This window comes from Sinocyclocheilus rhinocerous, unplaced genomic scaffold (genome assembly GCF_001515625.1).
Source record: "Sinocyclocheilus rhinocerous isolate Xijiao unplaced genomic scaffold, SAMN03320098_v1.1 scaffold1447, whole genome shotgun sequence".
In the NCBI taxonomy this organism is placed as follows: domain Eukaryota; kingdom Metazoa; phylum Chordata; class Actinopteri; order Cypriniformes; family Cyprinidae; genus Sinocyclocheilus; species Sinocyclocheilus rhinocerous.
Window position 1 is genome coordinate 260363 of NW_015661886.1, and position 22279 is coordinate 282641.

The 22279-nt window shown below is 36.7% G+C and overlaps 2 protein-coding genes across 2 annotated transcripts in view; both read right to left on the bottom strand.

Moving 5' to 3' along the window:
* LOC107726804 (von Willebrand factor A domain-containing protein 3A-like) overlaps positions 1-9725 on the bottom strand; it is a 20765-nt gene extending 11040 nt beyond the window's left edge. Inside the window, exons 1-6 of the mRNA XM_016536501.1 lie at positions 9681-9725; positions 9281-9387; positions 6860-6985; positions 6165-6249; positions 6020-6082; positions 999-1066 (exon numbers count right to left, since the gene is read on the bottom strand). Of these exons, the coding sequence (XP_016391987.1) occupies positions 999-1066; positions 6020-6082; positions 6165-6249; positions 6860-6985; positions 9281-9387; positions 9681-9725 (494 nt within the window). The remainder of the gene's footprint in view (positions 1-998; positions 1067-6019; positions 6083-6164; positions 6250-6859; positions 6986-9280; positions 9388-9680) is intronic.
* Positions 9726-12916: 3191 nt separating this feature from the next.
* Positions 12917-22279, bottom strand: part of mosmoa (modulator of smoothened a) — a 40902-nt gene continuing 31539 nt past the window's right edge. The window contains exon 3 of the mRNA XM_016536511.1: positions 12917-15278. Within this exon, the coding sequence (XP_016391997.1) occupies positions 15094-15278 (185 nt within the window). The 3' untranslated portion in view covers positions 12917-15093. The remainder of the gene's footprint in view (positions 15279-22279) is intronic.

Genomic DNA, 22279 nt, shown 5'->3' on the forward strand with positions numbered 1-22279 from the left:
AAAAAAAAATATATATATATACAGTATATATATATATATTTATATATATATATATATATATTATCGACACAAGTTAAGAAATCACTCCCTGACTTGTTATTTTTGTGGCCACGTACTAATTTGTTCCATCATTTTAGCTAAAATGTGGCCAAGTTATACTAATTTGCTCCCTCATTTAAATTCAGTTAAATTGTAGCCACAATTGAACTAAAACAGGGTAACGGATTAGTTCAATGTGGCCACAATTTACCTAAATGAGGGAACAAATGAGGATAAGATTTTTTTCCCTGCATGTCAGGCTCCATATTTTAGTAATAGCTAATGACTATGCACACGAAAAGTATCAGCTAATGATTCACAGTTTGCTCAGAAGTAGGTGTTAACCTGGTGCTCTTGAAGGTGGAGGTTAGCAAAACGGCTAACATTATTTACAATTCTTGTACAATTGCAGCTGGTTTCACATGGTTTCTAGTTGGTCTTAGAATGGTATATGGAATTTTTGGTTTATAAAATGTACCTGGTACTGAACCGCTGAAGTAGCCTATTGTAGTAATGTTGTCTCTGGTATTCAGGTCTGTGAGAGTAAATGCGTTCAGGGGTCGTGGCTTTGGACGGCGATTGCAGGGAGGGTGGGACGTTCGCTTTCAGTGCTATCAGGCTAAAGTTAGCATTTTCCAAGATCTCCTACTGCACCTTTAAGTGTGAACTGAATGCAATATCTTCTGACACTTAACTGTTTATTAATTGCAATTACACTGAAAATGCATTATAGTTTAAATTTCAATTAAATGCAATTAGATGAACTTAATAGTGCTTTTGACCCACCCCAGTTGGACTTAATTACATCTTTAATATGTAATTGCATAAATCTATTGTCTTTGAAATATGGTTAAAGTGTGCTGACGAATGTACTGATAAGTACTGTACTTATTATGGTAACTAAAATATACTTTTAAGTAATTTCAAACTTGTACATCATGTATTTAATATGTATTTACACTTTTGATTGAGCTGCTTTAATCTCCGCCCACAGCAGATCTATGTCTGTACTGCTGTCTACTACACCCTGTAGAAAAAAAAAGAAAAAAAAAGTGGTCTCAAAACGTATATGAGCACTGAAAAAAATTTCAAAGCAATTATCATCTGCAATCAAAAACTGCAGGAGCTTCAGTAACTTCACTTGTCTTCAACATTTTTGCTCAGTCACTTTTAATCAACAATGTTTTGGTGCTTTTTAAGGCCAATTTACACCGCATAGACAAATGCCAACAAATATGTGCAGTGTGAATTGAAGTGCAGTGGCCCACTCATCGTTTTAATCATACGCTAGATTTAATTATATCACATGGAATTGATCTTACTGATATAGATATGGTACTTCAAAGTGATGATGTTACTGACCATTTCCTTGTATCGTGCATGCTGCATATTACTGATATTAACTATATGGCTCCGGGCAGAACTATTGTTCCAGCCACCAAAGACACATTCACAAATAACCTGCCTGATTTATCTCAACTGCTCAGTGTACCAATAAGTACACATGAACTAGACGAAATGACTAGCAACATGGGCACTATCTTCTCTAATACATTAGAAGCTGTTGCCCCCATCAAATTGAAAAAGGTTAATAAACTTGAATTGAATTGAATTGAATTGAATTGGCCTTTAGTGGAGTTTTGTTGGTGAAATTTAAACTATTTGCATCAAATCAAATGACAATTTTGCATTCTTTGAAAACCATATCCCCACTGACGTCATCGAAGTTTGGTTTGAGAATTGTTCCCAGCATGCTTTGCTTGGGACTTAATGAGGAGAGTAAAAAATTATGAAATTAATTATTTTATGTGTTTTTGAGAAAGATGAGAAAAGTGACATGATAGTGTTTAATGTTCAATTATGTTGCAATAAATAGAGCCATTTAAATGACATTGGATTACCATTGTGGAGAAGAGTGGAGCATTTGCTTAGGCTTTGGACTGGTACAGCTCATGTTATTACAGTTTTGCTGCGAAAAGTGTTTAACGCTTTGCATTTAGCATATTATGTATGTACTATTTCACATTTCTAGATAACTTGTTAGCTACTTAGTAGAGTTCTATAATAAATAAGACAACAAAGTGTACAAAATTGTATTAATCCTGTCAGAGAACCACATAAAATCATTGTGAGGCTACTTATTGGGTCACTTTTTCCAGCGTGCTTAATATGCACAACTTAGATTTGAATTTATCTGGATATTTGATTTAAAAATATGTAAAAATTTCCAAAAACTAATCCAAAAAGATTGAGTGATAATTTGTGGTATGTAAAAATATATTTGGTTGAAAGTACATTTGTGACCCTGGACCACAAAACCAGTCATAAGGGTCAATTTTGTGAAATTGAGATTTTTACATCATTTGAAAGCCGAATAAAATAGGACTATATTTGGCCGAGATACAACTATTTGAAGATCTGGAATCTGAGGGTTGAAAGCCGAATAAAATAGGACAATATTTGGCCGAGATACAACTATTTGAAGATCTGGAATCTGAGGGTGCAAAAAATCAAAATATTGAGAAAATCGCCTTTAAAGATGTCCAAATGAAGTTCTTAGCAATTCTATCACACTTTTTTCAGTGTTCAGATACGTTTTTTTTCCTCTTTTTTTTTTCTACAGGGTGTAGTAGACAGCAGTACAGACGTAGATCTGCTGCAGGTGGAGATTAAAGCAGCTCAATCAAAAGTGTAATTACATATTAAATACATGATGTACAAGTTTGAAATTATTAAAAGTATATTTTAGTTACCATAATAAGTACAGTACTTATCAGTACATTCGTCAGCACACTTTAACCATATTTCAAAGACAATAGATTTATATCGTTTGTGTGGCGAGTGGAAGCTAAAGCGCGCTTTGCATGACATGAAGGCGTCAATGCGATCACTTGCATTTTTTTTTTTTAATAACAGTGGAAACTTAAAAATACGCCGGCATTTTTGCTCCTAAAGGTAAGAGTATACATCATTCGGAACTACAAAGGGTCTGTGTGCACTCACAATATCAACAAAACCTTGTGCTTTTGTAAAATAAGGAAAACAAACAGGATGCACTTTCTGTCGTCTTGGTCTTGAGCAGGAACGCTTCACCGACATGATAAATATATCTATAGAATGCTTTAAATTGTAATTAAGTCCAACTCTCATGTTTCATTAAAAATATCTTCATTTGTGTTTGGAAGATGAATGAAAGATCGTTTTGAAACCATTTTTTTTATTTCTCTTTAAGTATGAACATGGTCCACATTTGATCCATGATCCTTTTTTTTTTTTAAATAACGCTTTGCTTGAAAAGTGTTTGACAAAATAAATGTCACTTTCAAATGTCAAATTCATATATTTTAAGTGGTTAGGCTTAAGTGTTCAAATCCTTTTGGCACCACTGTATGCAACTTCAGTTTCATTTCAAGATTTCTTTAACAGATTACCAGTGCAGCAGAAAACAGGTGATATCTCCCCCCGGAAACTGCTACCATTTGCTTCACAGTCTCCTATGACAGGACACATCAATCAGTGACAATAATGAAAAACATCTCACTACGTATTACATAAACACCAGTCTATGACACTCACAATGGCGTCCGGACTGCTGCAGTGAACAGAAGGTGTTCGGTTTTGAATTAAAAAATCACATATAATGTCTACTGTCTGATCAGGGCTGAAAATAAAAAAAATAGTCATCAAATAATCATTATATAAGGTTCCAATTATAATTTTGCATTAGTAACTCACACAGAGTGCAAACAGTTGACCACACATTTTCCTTGGTTTCAAATTGCTTTTCCTATTCATGAACTTACTATGATACAGAGTTCTGAGTCAAGACCCAAATTAAGCCACTGCATTACAACATTTTGTTTTGAAGCAAAAAACAGTTGAAAGAGAGTGTAAAGAGACTAGATTACATGATTTGCAATGCTTCATGGGAGTGTGCTGTTGGGCTTTTACAGACAAATATAGCAACCACTTAACAACCTCACAGTTCATGGTGGATCTGTCTTGAAAGCTCTACATGCTATCACTTAAAATCTATTTCTCTATGGAGAAAATGAGAAGGATTTCTGTTGCGCTCTATTATGCTGGGAGAGGAAATAGGCCTAGGCTGCCATTTTTAAACCATCTCCTCAGACATTACCAATTATAGCACTCAAACTATTTAAGGAAAATGGACTGCAAATATGTCTAAAGGCGGCCGCAAAAGTGAAGGAAATGAAATGGCTGCTGGCTCGAGTTAAGTTAAGAAACTGTGATTCATCACAGCAAGACAAACTCTCACCGAGAGCCGAGGATGATGAGTAGTGTGTCCAGTTCTGAGCGGGTCAGTACCCTCTGTAGCGCCCGCAGGAGATCACAGCCTCCAGCCGCCCGGAGCTGCGTGACCCACGCACAGCACTCCCTGAGCCTGAGACAGCATGCGTTCACTCACAAAGAGCCTCCTGATGCGGACTTTCAGCAAACTCATTACATGTGGCATAACTGTAGCTATATTCCAAAAACCAGTGAGCTGCTTTCAGGGTGAGGCATCGTCATAAACGAGCTCCAGACATTAAGACCGTTTCAAAAGCTAGGTATTGTGCTGCTGTGAAATATTCTTTGTCTTGGCCATATAAGGAAGCATGCATCCTTTGTGGAGAACCCAATTTCATATTTTTTGGTACAAACTCAAAGGTACAAAATGAAGTGAGAAATAATGCTATCAAGTAATTAATTAATCATTATTAAAATTGTATAAAGAACAAGTTTCTACAAAAAATATGAAGCAGCACAATTAGTGGCGTAGCGTCTGTGTATGCAGGGTATGCAGGTGCATATGGGCCCGGGCAGTTTGGGGGCCCGCCGATACTATTTTAAAAGAAATAATTCAAATCGAAAACAAAAACTCTTTCATTATGTAATCCGTAAAGATGCATTTCTCTCTAAAGGCACCCTAGCACCATTTTCGTTCAAATCAAAGCATAAACGACGTAAACAGCGTATCCGCACAGCTGACACAAAACAGTATACGCAATTTACGTTCAGTGGATACTCTCCTAAATGGCGCTAGGGTGACGCGGAGGAGACGAATTGTTGAATAAAGTCTTTTTTTTTTCTTTTGCGCACAACACGATACAAGGAAATGGTCAGTAACATCATCACTTTGAAGTACCATATCTATATCAGTAAGATCAATTCCATGCGATATAATTAAATCTAGCGTATGATTAAAACGATGAGTGGGCCACTGCACTTCAATTCACACTGCACATATTTGTTGGCATTTGTCTATGCGGTGTAAATTGGCCTTAAAAAGCACCAAAACATTGTTGATTAAAAGTGACTGAGCAAAAATGTTGAAGACAAGTGAAGTTACTGAAGCTCCTGCAGTTTTTGATTGCAGATGATAATTGCTTTGAAATTTTTTTCAGTGCTCATATACGTTTTGAGACCACTTTTTTTTTCTTTTTTTTTCTACAGGGTGTAGTAGACAGCAGTACAGACGTAGATCTGCTGCGGGTGGAGATTAAAGCAGCTCAATCAAAAGTGTAATTACATATTAAATACATGATGTACAAGTTTGAAATTATTAAAAGTATATTTTAGTTACCATAATAAGTACAGTACTTATCAGTACATTCGTCAGCACACTTTAACCATATTTCAAAGACAATAGATTTATGCAATTACATATTAAAGATGTAATTAAGTCCAACTCTCATGTTTCATTAAAAATATCTTCATTTGTGTTTGGAAGATGAATGAAAGATCGTTTTGAAACCATTTTTTTTATTTCTCTTTAAGTATGAACATGGTCCACATTTGATCCATGATCCTTTTTTTTTTTTAAATAACGCTTTGCTTGAAAAGTGTTTGACAAAATAAATGTCACTTTCAAATGTCAAATTCATATATTTTAAGTGGTTAGGCTTAAGTGTTCAAATCCTTTTGGCACCACTGTATGCAACTTCAGTTTCATTTCAAGATTTCTTTAACAGATTACCAGTGCAGCAGAAAACAGGTGATATCTCCCCCCGGAAACTGCTACCATTTGCTTCACAGTCTCCTATGACAGGACACATCAATCAGTGACAATAATGAAAAACATCTCACTACGTATTACATAAACACCAGTCTATGACACTCACAATGGCGTCCGGACTGCTGCAGTGAACAGAAGGTGTTCGGTTTTGAATTAAAAAATCACATATAATGTCTACTGTCTGATCAGGGCTGAAAATAAAAAAAATAGTCATCAAATAATCATTATATAAGGTTCCAATTATAATTTTGCATTAGTAACTCACACAGAGTGCAAACAGTTGACCACACATTTTCCTTGGTTTCAAATTGCTTTTCCTATTCATGAACTTACTATGATACAGAGTTCTGAGTCAAGACCCAAATTAAGCCACTGCATTACAACATTTTGTTTTGAAGCAAAAAACAGTTGAAAGAGAGTGTAAAGAGACATGATTTGCAATGCTTCATGGGAGTGTGCTGTTGGGCTTTTACAGACAAATATAGCAACCACTTAACAACCTCACAGTTCATGGTGGATCTGTCTTGAAAGCTCTACATGCTATCACTTAAAATCTATTTCTCTATGGAGAAAATGAGAAGGATTTCTGTTGCGCTCTATTATGCTGGGAGAGGAAATAGGCCTAGGCTGCCATTTTTAAACCATCTCCTCAGACATTACCAATTATAGCACTCAAACTATTTAAGGAAAATGGACTGCAAATATGTCTAAAGGCGGCCGCAAAAGTGAAGGAAATGAAATGGCTGCTGGCTCGAGTTAAGTTAAGAAACTGTGATTCATCACAGCAAGACAAACTCTCACCGAGAGCCGAGGATGATGAGTAGTGTGTCCAGTTCTGAGCGGGTCAGTACCCTCTGTAGCGCCCGCAGGAGATCACAGCCTCCAGCCGCCCGGAGCTGCGTGACCCACGCACAGCACTCCCTGAGCCTGAGACAGCATGCGTTCACTCACAAAGAGCCTCCTGATGCGGACTTTCAGCAAACTCATTACATGTGGCATAACTGTAGCTATATTCCAAAAACCAGTGAGCTGCTTTCAGGGTGAGGCATCGTCATAAACGAGCTCCAGACATTAAGACCGTTTCAAAAGCTAGGTATTGTGCTGCTGTGAAATATTCTTTGTCTTGGCCATATAAGGAAGCATGCATCCTATGTGGAGAACCCAATTTCATATTTTTTGGTACAAACTCAAAGGTACAAAATGAAGTGAGAAATAATGCTATCAAGTAATTAATTAATCATTATTAAAACTGTATAAAGAACAAGTTTCTACAAAAAATATGAAGCAGCACAATTAGTGGCGTAGCGTCTGTGTATGCAGGGTATGCAGGTGCATATGGGCCCGGGCAGTTTGGGGGCCCGCCGAGCTGGGGGGAACTTTTAATTGAAACGAGGGAACGAATAGAGCCCTGCATGGGCCCGGCCCTTGTCTAACAGCTGTTGAGAATTCTCGGCCCGAGTCCGACTGGATACCGTGTCTTTTTTATCTCTCTCTCTTCCCCATTACACAGCTATTAAAATAGTTCCGTTTTGGGTTTTTAATGGCAAAGTGGTCATATTTATTTTTGTTTCTTTATTAAGTTAATTTAGAAATATGTTTGTAACATTTTATGTTTGTTAAATTCAAGTTTTTGTTTTTTAAAGGAACGACCAAGCGGGTTCATCCGTTCATCAACCCCTGATGTCACATGGATTATTTTACCAATGTCCTTGCTATGTTTCATGGGCCTTGACCGTGTAAAGACCCTTGCTGTCTATGGGAGGGTCAGAGAGCTCTCAGATTCCATCAAAAATATCTTAATTTATGTTCCGAAGATGAACGGAGGTCTTACGGGTTTGGAACAACATGAGGGTGAGTAATTAATGACAAAATTTTCATTTTTGGGTTAACTATCCCTTTAAAGCTCCTCAAGGAACCCATATAGATAGTACATTGATATCTGTGATTCTAACAACCATAGGTTGCACAGTGTTGTGGAATTTTCCATAAAAAATCCATCGGTTTGTTAACGTGAGTGTTGAGCAGCATAGTTATAGTAACTTAGTTCTAGGAACTAGCCAGCGTGGTGGTTCCTAGAGAACCAATTTCCCCCTCGTGCCGTTTTCCTGGTTGCATTCGCACCGGCAGCAGTGACTCTGAAGCAACCAATAGCGACATCTTTATTTGCGGCATTTACAAACATCAACAACCAGTGAATGGGGGACACTGTGATCGGAGCTGTTTTTGTTGTGTGTCGTGGGATTCGTGATAACAGAGATGGAATGTAAACACACAATTTACACGAAAATCGGACTAAATCTCCTATGACAACTTGCAGTATAAAACAGGTAAATGCCGTTATCGCCATTTTCCATGTTCGTGGAGTAAATATTTTTACATGGCTTTTAAAAAATGCCGGGTAGCCGGTGTTTCGTATGTGTTTGGCCAATCAGCGTACACTTAAGTCACTGATTTTTCCTACTCTGAAGTAGGAGCCAATTTAGTTCCCCTAATATGTTCCCCAATATGTTCCCTTTAGGTGCAAGGTACCTTTTCCCAGTGACAGCTTTTGTACCTTTCTGAGTGTATCTACGTATAGATAGCCTATTATAGGTTCAATTTTAGATTAGCAACATGCTAATGTCAACTCTGTTGAAATCAATTGTAAGGTCAGTCCCTCTTTGTGTGAGCTGCTGCCCATACAGACTCTTCCAAATGAGTCACATATGAGGCTCTGTTTCAGTTAGGACAGCTGCCTATGAGCGACTAATTTCATCACCATGTTTCAAATACAGATTTCTTGATGAATAATTCATTTTGATTGATGGTAGGCCAAAAACATTGTTTTAAGAATGCATTAGAACCATGGCCTTTATCCTCTTCTCTCATTATCTCACTCGTATCCTTTCATCCTCTCCTCTTCTCTCTAGTGATTTCTTGGCATCTAGTACAAGTACAAACTGTTCTCACATGTGCCCACTCATCCCTCATGACAAACCGAAAATAAAACAAGCAGTTTCTCTAAACAGACGCTATAGGCATCCTAATGAAAATAATGGCCCGGCAGAGCTGTTTCTGCAACCCAAAGGGCTTATATGATCACTGTCCGTATGAATTATGAAAATAACACTGCACATAATCAATTAGCCATTTACAAAAAAAGGCTTGTTTGATTGAATAGTGGAGAGCAAATGAGAAGTGTGTGATCTGTGCTGTGGAAATCGGAAAGTCAACATCACCCACCTTAGTGGACAGGTATCTTGTGGTTTGTCCCGAAGGCTGCTGACTTCTGAGCCGAAGCACAGAAGATGCAGCTGTTTTTTGAAGCGCAGTTGCTCGTCAATGAGAGTCTTTGATGGTGTAAGTAAAAAGAAACCACAAAATGAGCAGTTTAATTGATTCAATTAGTAAAGCAAAGCATGCAGTTGAAGCAATGACTCATTTTGGATCCTGCTAAGAGATCTGCTGGTCTCTCTGTAGAGCAGGTCAAATCAGACGTGTCAACAAGCACTCCAACGCGGGACCCGTTCACCAACCCAAACACCTGACAGATCAAACCAAACCAACACAGGACGGCAAAGTTCTGTTTAAACATCTGCTTAAACCAGATTCGTGGAGTGAAGATTTCAGAGATTCAATTTACCTTCCAGTTTCCTTGACTGAGCCACTTAATTTGATCATGGTACATCTCAATAGCACTGCATAAACATCTCGATTTAAAAAATCATTTTAGGTTATTTTATTAAAAACTAAACAAACAGCAGCACTGAGAACGATAAAGCATCATTAAGGTGACTGTGCAGTAGAGGAGATGATGCTCACATGTAAAGCTGTTCCTCACTGCTGATGTGCATCTGTTTGCTCATCCCGTCTCCTCTCTCAGATCTGACACACACACACACACACACACACACACAGCATGGTTTATAACTTCATAAAAATTTTGAGCTTGCATTTATACCTTTTTTTTTTTAGAACAGCAGGTGATTATTAATCCACCACCTGGTTTCTAAGACTCAAACTAATTCACGTGCTTTGAAACAACGTTCTGAACATATATTGTGAGGGGAGTTTGTTGTTAAAGACGAAATCTGTGCCAAACAAATCTGTAATCAGTCCATTTACACATTTTCACAGCTTTGTTAGTTATAATGGGAGCATTGAGCCACATCGAGTGTAGACAGGGATTAAGTCAAACAGCACAGGGTGCAATGAGGCTATTATTCTGTAAACTTACACAGGAGCAGGTGGTGCAGAGTGACAGGAGGTGAGAGAGAGAGACAGTCCACAAGCTCTCCAGACTTCTCGACTCCAGCCAGTGCTCTGAGCTCTCATACGCATCAGCATGATCCATCCGCTTCTGCACGTGCTCAATATGAATGATTACTCAGCAGTGTGATCGCAACAAAAACAGCTGATTTTATACAACAATGGAACAGTCATCCAAGATGAGTTTCTTCATCAGAACAGATTTGGAGAAATGTAGCACTTGCTCACCAGTGGATCCTCTGCAGTGAATGGGTGCCGTCAGAACGAGTGTCCAAATCATGGATTTGTTTCACAAACACGCAGCTTTCCACTTCGCAAGACATTAACTGATGGACTGGAGTGGTGTGGATTATTGTGATGTTTTTATCTTATATCTCATTCTGACGGCACCCATTCACTGCAGAGGATCCATTGGTGAGCATTAAAGTGATGTAATGCTAAAATTTCTCCCAATCTGTTCAACTGAAAAAAGAAACTCAACAACATATTGATTGCCCTGAAGATGAGAACAGTTTAGAACATTTTCATTTAGGAATGAACTATTCCTTAAAAACGTAATAATATTATTATTATATAACTGCATGAATACATTTAGGTGAACAGGTGGCAATTAAGTCACCATTACGTTTTCTCTGAAGACTGGTGGGATTTCCATGGAGGACTGATCACTCATAAAGCCAGACTCATTGGGACTGTTCTCCAGCCTACAGACCATTAAAATAAGACATGAACGGAAAAAAAAGGACTCTTTATAATCTAGCACAGATGAATACAGAATCATAAGACTGAAACTGTTGTATAATTTCACCACTTGACAGGTCCTGTCTTCTGCTCCATATGGAGAGTGCTATGAGATAACAGTGTATTGTGATAAACAATGATTCAATCTTGGAGGATTGATTTTTTTCTTCATACTGCAATCACTCTTCTACTATAAGTGAAATGTACTGTTATTACCTGAAGGTTTATGCCTGACCTGACCCATAAAAAGGACGTTTATTACCGTAAACAGTCATGTTAGCCCAGTTGTAATTTCCACAAGAGTGAAAAAGTTTTCATTTGCCTGAAATCATCGTATGAATGCATCTCAGTACTTTAAAGGTAAAATAAATATTTATTTAGGTTTAAATAAAGCAAGGTGGAATTAAGTTGATTAAAAGACATTTGTAATGTTACAAAAGATTTCTACTTCAAATCAATTATTTTGAACTTTCTATTTAGCAAATAATCCCGGTTTTCACAAAAAAATATTAAACAGCACCACTGTTTTCAACATTGATAATAATAATAAATGTTTCTTAAAGGGATAGTTCACCCAAAAATGAAAATTCTGTCATCATTTACTCACCCTCATGTCGTTCCAAACCTGTATGAGTTGCTTTCTTATGTTGAACACAAAAGAAGATATTTTGAAGATTGCTGGTAATCAAACAGTTGGTGGTTGCCATTGACTTCCATAGCAGGAAAAAAAAAATACTATGGAAGTCAATGGCAACCACCAACTGTTTGATTACCAGCAATCTTCAAAATATCTTCTTTTGTGTTCAACATAAGAAAGCAACTCATACAGGTTTGGAACGACACGAGGGTGAGTAAATGATGACAGAATTTTCATTTCTGGGTGAACTATCCCTTTAAGCAGCAAATCAGCATTTTAGACTGATTTCTGAAGGATCATGTGACACTGCTGAAAATTCACCAATTAGCTACAATTTAAAATATATTCAGATAGAAAACAGTTATTTTAAAATGTAGTAACATTTAACAATATTGCTATTTTTACTGTATTTCTGAACAAATGCAGCCTGGGTGAGCATAAGCGAGCATTTATAGCCTTAAAAAAATTATTACCGTGATATTGTTTGCTAGTCTATTTGTTTGCTAAAGCGCTTTTAGTACTGACTGTAAGCATTACATATTATTATTGTTGTTATTATTAGTAAATTATTGTGTAGTCTTCAGCTCATGCATTTCAATGACATTTTAATGTAACGTTAACGAAAGAAAGAAAAGGAGAAATGTTGCAAGGAAGAAGATATAGGCTAAACACCTTTTTTTATAAATAATTTTACATATTTTACAAATCAAACGATTTTTTCTAGTCTTTTTAAAAATATCTATCTATCTATCTATCTACATATATATTTTTTTCTCAACGTCTCAGTTTATTTTCAGTTTAATTATTATAGAACACAGTGTTGGGTAGATTACTGTAATCTGTTACTGATTCCAAATTACACGACAAAAATTGTAGTTCCATTACTTTACACATTTTAGGTAATATAATCAGACGATTACTTTTGACCTAACTTATCACGTTGATTTAAATAGGATAATCTTGTACCATATCAATATAAAAATGTAAAGAAAAAGAAAATATACTCTATTCGTTGTTATTGACAACATGAAGTGCATTAAATATTACATTACATTATTAAGGTTTCCTAAACCGGTTCCTGAAAGTGCAAAAGCTACAGAACCCTTTAACATTACACGTCCCTGAATTAAACTTTTAAAGGCTCCAAAAATGACACCAGCAATCTCAGGATTTTTAGTTTTACTTAAATGTCAAATACTGAAAAAAAGGCTCCGTGAGCAAAGGCAGTGAGAGAATTCATCTCTAGCTCAAACAGGGGAGCAGGCCTGATGTTTTGAATATTGCAAATTTAACTAGCAGTTGCTAGGCAACCATACATCCCATGCTTCCAAAATTCCTTCAAACTCAATTAGCCACAGACTCTCCATGCATGCAAAGTTTGGTGTATTTTCACCATTAGGATAGAATGTAGAGCAAGCGTTACAACCGTACTCCTAATGAAGTAAAGCTCAGTTGAACTCCAGCGGTTCACCTTCTTTAATGCCTTTTATTGTATACAGTGAGATACTGAAACAAAGAGTAGCAGAGAAAACAGTTGTCTTGCCAGTAATACGGATCTGTTAACAGTAACTGTGCACGAGGACTGCCAACATCCTTTGATAGATAATACGGTTCCTCATACATTTGTTTCCTTCCCTTTTGAAATCATAAATAAAAGCTTTTCATTACCCTATGCACTTTTTTTTCTCTCCCATTTTATGATGGGTTTCCAAAAATATCCAAAGCAGAAGCAGTCTTTAGCACGGAACTCGTCCACCGCAGGCTGCCGTCGTTCTCACAGTTCACATTAAATTTAGGTCCCAGTGCGATACGAAGAGACATCTTTTGCCAAAAGCAATTGTACACATCTTGCCTGAATGCAGGAGGGAATTTCGTATAAACATTTTTTATCAATTCTTCAATCTAAGAGTGTATGTTCTTACCCCACATATTTACGAGAATCATCTAAAATTTGAATAAATATATTTTATCTGTTCGCCATCCCTATAATGAATATGAACGCTTCCAAGGAAAAGTGCAGTTTTTCAAAGCATTAATGAAATTAATTTAGTAAAGAATGTAAAGGCGACTGTGAGCATGACCTTTCTTAAACAGAGTGAACAAAAAAAAAAGCACATTCAAATAAAACAGAACACACACTTAGAGAAGATTCATGAAAAAAAACAACAACAGCTTGTGGGCAAAATTTAACCTTCATATCACACACATCCATCATAAACACTTCTGGTTTTGTTCCACTCTCACAATGTACATTTGCTTTCCAAAAAAACAGGGAACCCTTTAAAAACAGAGCTGATGTAACACGCATTCTTGAGCTCCTTTTATTCAGTGTCAGATAAATAATTTGCCATGATCACACCATTTGAATTAAAGGTCCGTGATCAAGGCAGAACATAAGTTACAGGGCACATATTTTGCCATGATGAGGGAAAAATCATTCTGAATCGCAAAATACTGAGGTAAGGAGTTCATTTTTGTACATCTGTAGTGCTTCACCTACTGAAATGGCTATACCGCACAGTGCTCCCTAAAACCCAACTCATGCCCATCGCATTCATACAAAAAAACAGGTTTATGGCACATTAGCAAATCAAACCAAACAAGTAAAGGGCTCTGCAAACCCAGAGATCAAAACAAGAAGAGATGAGCAGGTGTAAAGTCAAAAGCACAAACACATCCGCCTGTGACTGAACCGAACTCAACTCAAGTTGAGCTCAGGCGGGTGTTTATTTTGGTATGATGTCAGATTCAGAGACGCGTCCGTCAATATCTGAGCGTGTAACAGCGAGGCACAGCCTTGCAGGGTCCTGACCTGCAGTCCTGGAGCATTCGCCTCATGTAGTGTGCGAGAACAAAAATTTTCTTAATACTGTTCCCTTTTTCCTTTTCCCTCTTTTTGTAACAGTGCAGTGTCCCGTCCAGCTCTCTGGCCGCTAGAGAGAACAGTTGTTGGATCGAGTGCCTGGTCCATTATATCAGTGCCCGCATTCTCCACCAGTTTCTTGTCTTTCCTCTCCATGAAGGTAGAGGGCGCAATTGTGTGAAACTCTGCAAAACGTAACTGAACAGAAGATAACAGAACTATATTCCAAAGTAAGGTAGTACTAGAAGCAGCCGCTGTGGATGCACTCTGTCCTTTCCGGACGGGCCTGCGTGTCCTTCAACGCCCCCCGATCCTTTGGGTTGAAACTCAAAGGTGCAACTTAAAGACAGCACGGGTTTAACGAAGCACAGGTTGGGCAGAGGGGAGCACTCGAATGTAGTGTGTGCAGTATTCGTCTGTTTAGTTTTGCAGTTTAATGAGTTATTAGTATATACCACCACCCCCTGTCGTTGGTCCTTCTCGATGAGTGCCGCTTCTTTCCGTTTCACTTTGAACACCCCAGCTGTCCCCGCTGGGAACGTCCCCTCAGCCAGGAAGGCAGACTTTTCCCGCAAACAGGAGCCCCACTATTGTGAAGAAAATGGAGAGCACGAACAGTACATAAGAGGAGCCCACCACTGTGTTGTTGGGTAATTTGTACGGTTGTCCCCCTACTTCATTGATGTAGAATCCTATTGGGAATATGAGGGCGGCCATGCAAAACAAGATCACTGTAAAAGAGAAAGAAAGAAAGTGTCATTATATAGGTGATAAGAGGAATTTACACCCATACAATGAGGGGGAAAAAACAGTTGGATGATCAACAGCAAAACAAAAACAATTACAGGGTTAAGCTAATAATGGCAGAAACATTCATTTAAACACAGTATAATAATAAAACCATAGAATAAGTAAATATTCTACCAATATTTACATTTTTTGGCCAACAGGGGGCTCTAAAATTCTTAGGGTGTGTTCACAAACTCATTGTAATTTTGATACACCAAAGCAGTATCAAGATACAGTTAGGTTTGGCCACCATATGGATTACTCACCATGTATACACCATGATTTTAGTCCTTGTATAAAATTGTGGGAGATTTTGCATGTTTTACATTTAGCAATCAAGTTTCCTAAAGACTCGATCCTTCAATGTTCCTTCCTCGTTTAATGAATTGCAAGTATAAGAATATTATTGATGATGTTAAGAGTCCAATTTAAACTTCAGTAGCAAAAATTAAAGTTGGTTTGTTTGGTATATTTCTTCATTGCCATGAATCAGTTCAAACTGGCAACTTCAATTAATTAATTTATTATTTAATTATGACGGTTGTTAAACATTATCAAGACAATTTGGAGCTAATGCATGAATACTGAATATCATTATTATCATTATATATCATTATTATCTAGAATCCAGTGTTAAGTTACATGTAACTAGTTACATGTAACTGAGTCACGTAATTTAATTACAAAATAAATGTAACTGTAATCTGTTACAGAGAAAAAAAAAAGTGTAATTAAATTACAGTTTTGTAATTACAATTACAGAAAATGTTAATGATTACAAAGGGGGTTACATCTGAATATTTTCTGTAAAAAAGCTAGGATATGTTGAATACTATTATTTTGTCACTTTGCCCGTTTTTGATGTGCACAGTGCCTCCTGCCATTTAAAGGACGCTTAGTAAAGCGATGCTATTCTGATGCTTTTGATTGGTTCTCGTTTGAATTTGCAGTGCACCACGTCTGCCAATTACATCAATCTACATTGTCACTGAAAGCTTTAGGATTCAACCTGTCTGAGAGTTGCCACCATGGCGAGTGATAAAAATGCATTTCAGTGCTGGAAATGTAAAAATAATTTCATCCTGAAATCCGGTAAGGGCGCAAATATAGCAGTTCATTGCAAAATTTGTTTGCCAGCTGTTAAAATGCTTTCAACATCAAAGGCTTCAATGTCGAACCTGAGGAAGCATCTGCAGGTATGTAACCTAGCCTTTCTTTATTTTATAAAAGCATATAGTTTTTGTTGTTAATGTGAGTGTACAGAAATAAAAACAGACCCTTTAGTTTCTAATGACCAGCGCTTTAAAAGTGCGTTTCAGTGCTGTGCTTTAAAATGTAATTATTAGAATCTTAATTCAAGTGATAAGGATTTTGAAAGCCTTGAGAGCAATTAGTGTTGAGTCCTACTGTACGGTTAACCCGGCATGGTTTAAATTTAAAACATTTAAAAACATTTGTTAGAAATTTAGAAAAGCAATCAAAAGGTAATCACATGTAATCGGTTACATTACTTTAATAAACTAAATTAAATAGCTACAGCTGTAACTAGGGATGTAACGATTCACTCAACTCACGATTCGATTCCATCCCTAGCTGTAACCTGTAATTGATAACCTATTACATTTCCAAAGCAACCTTCCCAACACTGATAGAATAACTTCCTGTGTTTCTGGAAGATGGTTGATTACTTTAATAGTAGATTAACAGAAGTCCATTTAAAAGTGTAGTATGTAATATTGACAGCTAGTGGATGAAACAGGTACTGCAGTCCACATTCAAAATATCGAGAGTTGTTTCTTTCGCCCTTTCCTCCTCAGACTTGATGCTCATGCGGGTTGCCAGATTGAGGACACGCAACAGTAACAAGCACAAATGACATTGGAAGCCATCAAGCCTTGATGAGATTATTTATCCGTGTTTTAATATGCATATGGTCATAGCGTTGTGTTGATGGATGCCAAGGCTTTTTAGGTTGGGTAGAATCTGCAAACTTTGACTCCGTTCGTTTGCTAGCTTCCATGTTTGCAATACGGTGTTTTCTGTTAACTAGCAACCCGGGGGTGTCAAAATACTACTGGGTAAACTCGCAGAGGGTGGAAACGAAAAAAGAAAAAGAAAAAACAGACATTCTGAGACGGAACTCACATTTCAAAGTCGAATAACTGACAGCAGCATTGTTTTTCGAAGAAACAAGTATGTGAACTTGCATGTTCTAGTATCTGCAAATACTAGAATATCTACAAACATATGGTATTTTTATGCTTTATTATGGCAAAAACACCTTTGATATATGTTCAGTTCGATCTGAAGATTGTAAAATCCAATTTTTAGCCAAAATATGTAGGAGGACAAGTGAAATTTTCAACAAAATCCACAGAGACAAAAAATCTAGTCAGGCGTAACACCATGTACTAATTAGGTGTGATGCTGCAAGCCTCCAGCAGGAAGTGGTTCCACACTGCAGGGATCTCCACACTAAATGTGAAAGTGCTGCGAGATGAAAATTTTGTACTGCTGGTGGCGCCAGAGAATGAGAGACTGAACCCCCACCAAAAGTGTCACCATCAATGATATACCCCAGCCAACTCTTTCCCATATGGTTCCTCAACCTCTTATTATAATTGCAGACCAAAGGACCATGTTGACAACAGCAAACCCCTGGAATGTCTATTCTGAATCATCAAGCCTTCAAACCTATGGCCCGATTAGTTTAAAACAGACCTCCACCTGACCTGGGTGATAACACTCAGCGCTGGTTCATGTTAGCCTGGCAGAAAGGCTTTTAGCGAGATAAAAACAGACACTGCTAATAAATGCCTGAGTGCAGACTCGGCTCAATCTTACTGCCCATTAGCAAGATAATAGCATCTTTCAGCAGAATGCAGCACTGCAATGAAACACGACGGCCTTGAGAGAAGTGCACTGATCTGACTGAGGCTCTGCGTGTCAGCATTAAGCTTCTGCCTTTGCACATTTATTGCATAAGCCATTTTCGCTGGTCTCGGCTCTTAGACGCACACAAAGGAGAAGGTTAAGGAGATGAATGGCGACCAGGCTGCTGGACGAAAGGTCATGCCCTCGGCGCAGTGTAAAAAAGGCACTTCCTGCTGTGGTAAATGCCAGTCTGCCGCTCTGGTCATGCTGTTAAAAAAAAGAAGAATATGTTCCATGAAAAAAGGGGGTGCTTTTTTTAGCACAACAACGAAAAATATAATTGAATGGATAGAGCGGAAATAGAAACAGGCTTCGGCCCTGACACCAGAACCAATTATGTTGCTAGCAGACCTGTCTGAGAGTCTATTTCTGGATTGACAGGTACAGAAATGGATTTGGAAACCTTCAATTTGGCTCTTTGCTTAATGATTCATCAAAGCTATAATGTATATAGTCTAGTACACAATGAACTCATAGCAGCAATGATTCTTGGAAGGGATGGGCACAAATGTTTTCCATAGATAATCATTTATTTTTTACATTACAGCTGATCACTGATATACTGATTGATATATTATACAATCATTTATAATTTTGTATATATAATATGTATATTTTTTGTTTAAAAACATACCACAAAAACCTGATATCAATAATAATAATAATACTAACAACAACAATAATACATTTCAACAATTTATATATTTTATATTTTTTAAATACATTTTATCACGTTAACAATAAAATGTATTATAAATATTAAATTATATAATAATAATAATAATACTACATTTAAACAAATGTATAACTAAATTCTCTATAACATTAATACAAATATATATATATATATATATATATATAACACACACAATTGTATAATAACAAGGCTATAATATACAATCACTCATCATATTCATTATTGGATGCAATATAAAAAATAATCAACTATCGTTGTAGGGTAAGATTTATTGATGCTCATGAATCATACTGATATGGGAATTAATGGTATAACATTATTATTATTATTAATACTACATTTCAACAATTTTATTACTCTAACATTAAAATGAATTATAAATATAAATATTATAAATATAATAATAATAATAACAACAATAATAATATAGTGTTGTCACGGAACCAACATTTCTGTATTCGGTACCAATACCAGTGAAAATCTGAAAACCAAAAACATGCTAATTAAAAAACACATAAATTTTTATTAATAAAGTCAAACAAAAATAAAATGTACAAAAATCACGCGGCTTATGCGAATGAATAACTACGCTAAAGGCGATGTTTATTTCAATCCGACATTCAAATTAAAATATGGAATAATATTCATAACAGAAGATGTAAATATTAAAAAATTTAATTGAAACTTACCTGCTTGAACTCTTTCATTTGATCGCGGAGCGTAACCTGGTCAAGCTGGGCGTGGTGTGAAGGGACACAGGGGGCTTGTGTTACTCACACAAAGCTGCTCTTTCAGGTTCGGGTGGCTTGAGGCCAGTGGCGGCTTTAGCCCAGACACCTGTGTTAACCCCACCTGGAGCCCAAACGCTCATGCAATGGGCTTTAAATGGATTAGAAGCAGAACTTCCAACAGGAGACGCTTGTGGAATAGAAATCAACGTAAATGTATTTGAGAAATAAAGGTTTTCAAATATTTGCAGGCTATTTTTGTAATGCAAATTTGGACCACCCACTACATCAAATATGTATTACTATACTGTATACTACTACTACTACTATGACTAATAATAACATTAATAATAATAATAATAATAATAAACTTTAAATAACGAAATCATATTAGCTAGTATTAGTTTTCTTGTCATCACATGTGAACACAAGAAAAGATTTTAAATAATGTTACTACTTCGTTTTACTAATTGTATCTACCGTTACTTTGGTTATATGATTCTTTTGTCTACGCAAATTATTAAAATACTAACACAAATTTAAATAAAAATAAAAAACTAACTAAAAAAAAGTTACTACTTTGTTGAACAATTTTTTACCATGTCCATGGGAGCTGCTAACAAGAAAAGCTGTCAATTTAGAAATATTTTGAGTTTGAGTTATATTATAGTTACAGTTATATTATAGAATAAATATTTGTGGGGGGGGTTTTTTCCAGTTTTTTTTTTCTCCATTCAAAATGTTCACAAAAAAAGGTTTCTAGTGAATTTCTTATTTTCTATGTCCTCAATATTACTTTGTCCTCAATTCCCATTTAAATTGTCATTAATTAGTTTATCAAATATTTTAAACCATTTTTTCAACCAGTATAACACTTTTTGTTTTGTGGTGTCGCAAACTTGCGCTGTTTTTTTTTTTTTGGTCAGTCTTCATATGTAACCCCTCCGGCCTGCGGAGGTGTTCTAGTTAAGCAGCTGTTGCTCTTTTAAACGGCGTAACTACCGCCCACACACGGCGATAGAAAAAGACAAGTGAGTCACCGAGGTTCAGAGACGGTAAGCAGAACCTGGACAATTGGGACTATTTCTCTCCTGTTACCATGGCAACCATACCACTACGTATGCGATGCTCGACTAAATGACTTCTCCATTCAGCATCATCTCTCTGCGTGTGCTGCCAATGCCACCCATTAGACGACGGAAAAAGGCTTTCATAATCACTCTGTACCTGGCTATTGTGACACCACAGTGCCGGTTATACATTTTGGGCTTATGATTACAAAACAGAGACGACAGCCGTAATCAGGAGCCATTTATTAAAAATAGCTTTTATTTGATACACTCAAGACTCTACACAATACCTCAATCCTACAGCTTGTTCAGGAGAGGTATGCTGTAACTTTTCTAACTTTGCGCGTGCTTTCTGATTTTTCTTTTTTTTAACCCTCAAAGACCGAGACAGCTGATAAAAATAACTATTGTTCTTGAATGTTTAATAACTTTTTAACCACTAATCCAATCTGAATGCTTTTCAGAGGTAACACATTTGTCTAATTTGGACATTCAAAGGCTCCGTAGTGAACGGGATGACGGCATCACATTTTGATCAGCATTGATTTGTCAAAAGAAATCTACGCATTTTATTCCTCTGAGCCAAACAGGAACAATTGTCGATGCTTAGTTCCATCCCCGTGCCCAGATTTGTTCAAACTGTCATCTATTCAACCAATAGGTTTTGGTCTTTTGAACCACCAATTAGCATGTTTGTTTGGAAATTTGAACAAGCGCAAAGTGAAAGCAAAGTGTGTCGTGCGTGCATGAAAACAAAATTAAATAACACATTTGCATGAGAGCGCTCTCTGACAAAGCACAGAAAAACACACGACAGAGCACTTTGACATAAAACAAACCAAAAACAAGGATAAAACAGTGGTACATATTAGGGCTGTCAAAAATGACTGAAAAACTAAATTCGAATTGTCTACTTAAATATTACCAAAATTCTAATTATATTAGAATTTAAAAGTCATAATTTCAGTTAGGGGGAAAAAAGCTTTTGGCTTCTCTCCTGAGGCCACAAGAGGGCGCATCGAGCAAAATATTATGCACGTTTCTTCAAAGCGTAATAAAATAACATGACTATCTTTGAAAAAAAGTGCATAATGTTTAAAATAATGTTTGTAAACCATATATAATTAATAAAGTTGCTTAAACAATTAGAAAAAAAAAACAGCACCATGCATGTATGTATAGTTTAATACAAAGGACCGAAAACCAAATCACAAAAGTAGGCTACTTTCTTCATATAAAAACATGATACAGTGGGACGGGGAAAAACCGCCATAAAGTCTTGAGACATGTTTTTTAAAAGTTGAACTTGCATTAATTTTACATGGCTTTCTAAACATGCTGCTCTCTTGTGCGAGACGTGAGTGCAACGGTGATAAATGTCCTTCTAGAAAATGCGATAAATATGCGTTCTGTGTGAACGGCTTGGTTTCGGTTTTGACCAAGCAGCAACCTTCCAGTCTCTCTCGTGAAACCAACACGGAAGTGACTAAAACTGCAATTCATCGACTGGCCGC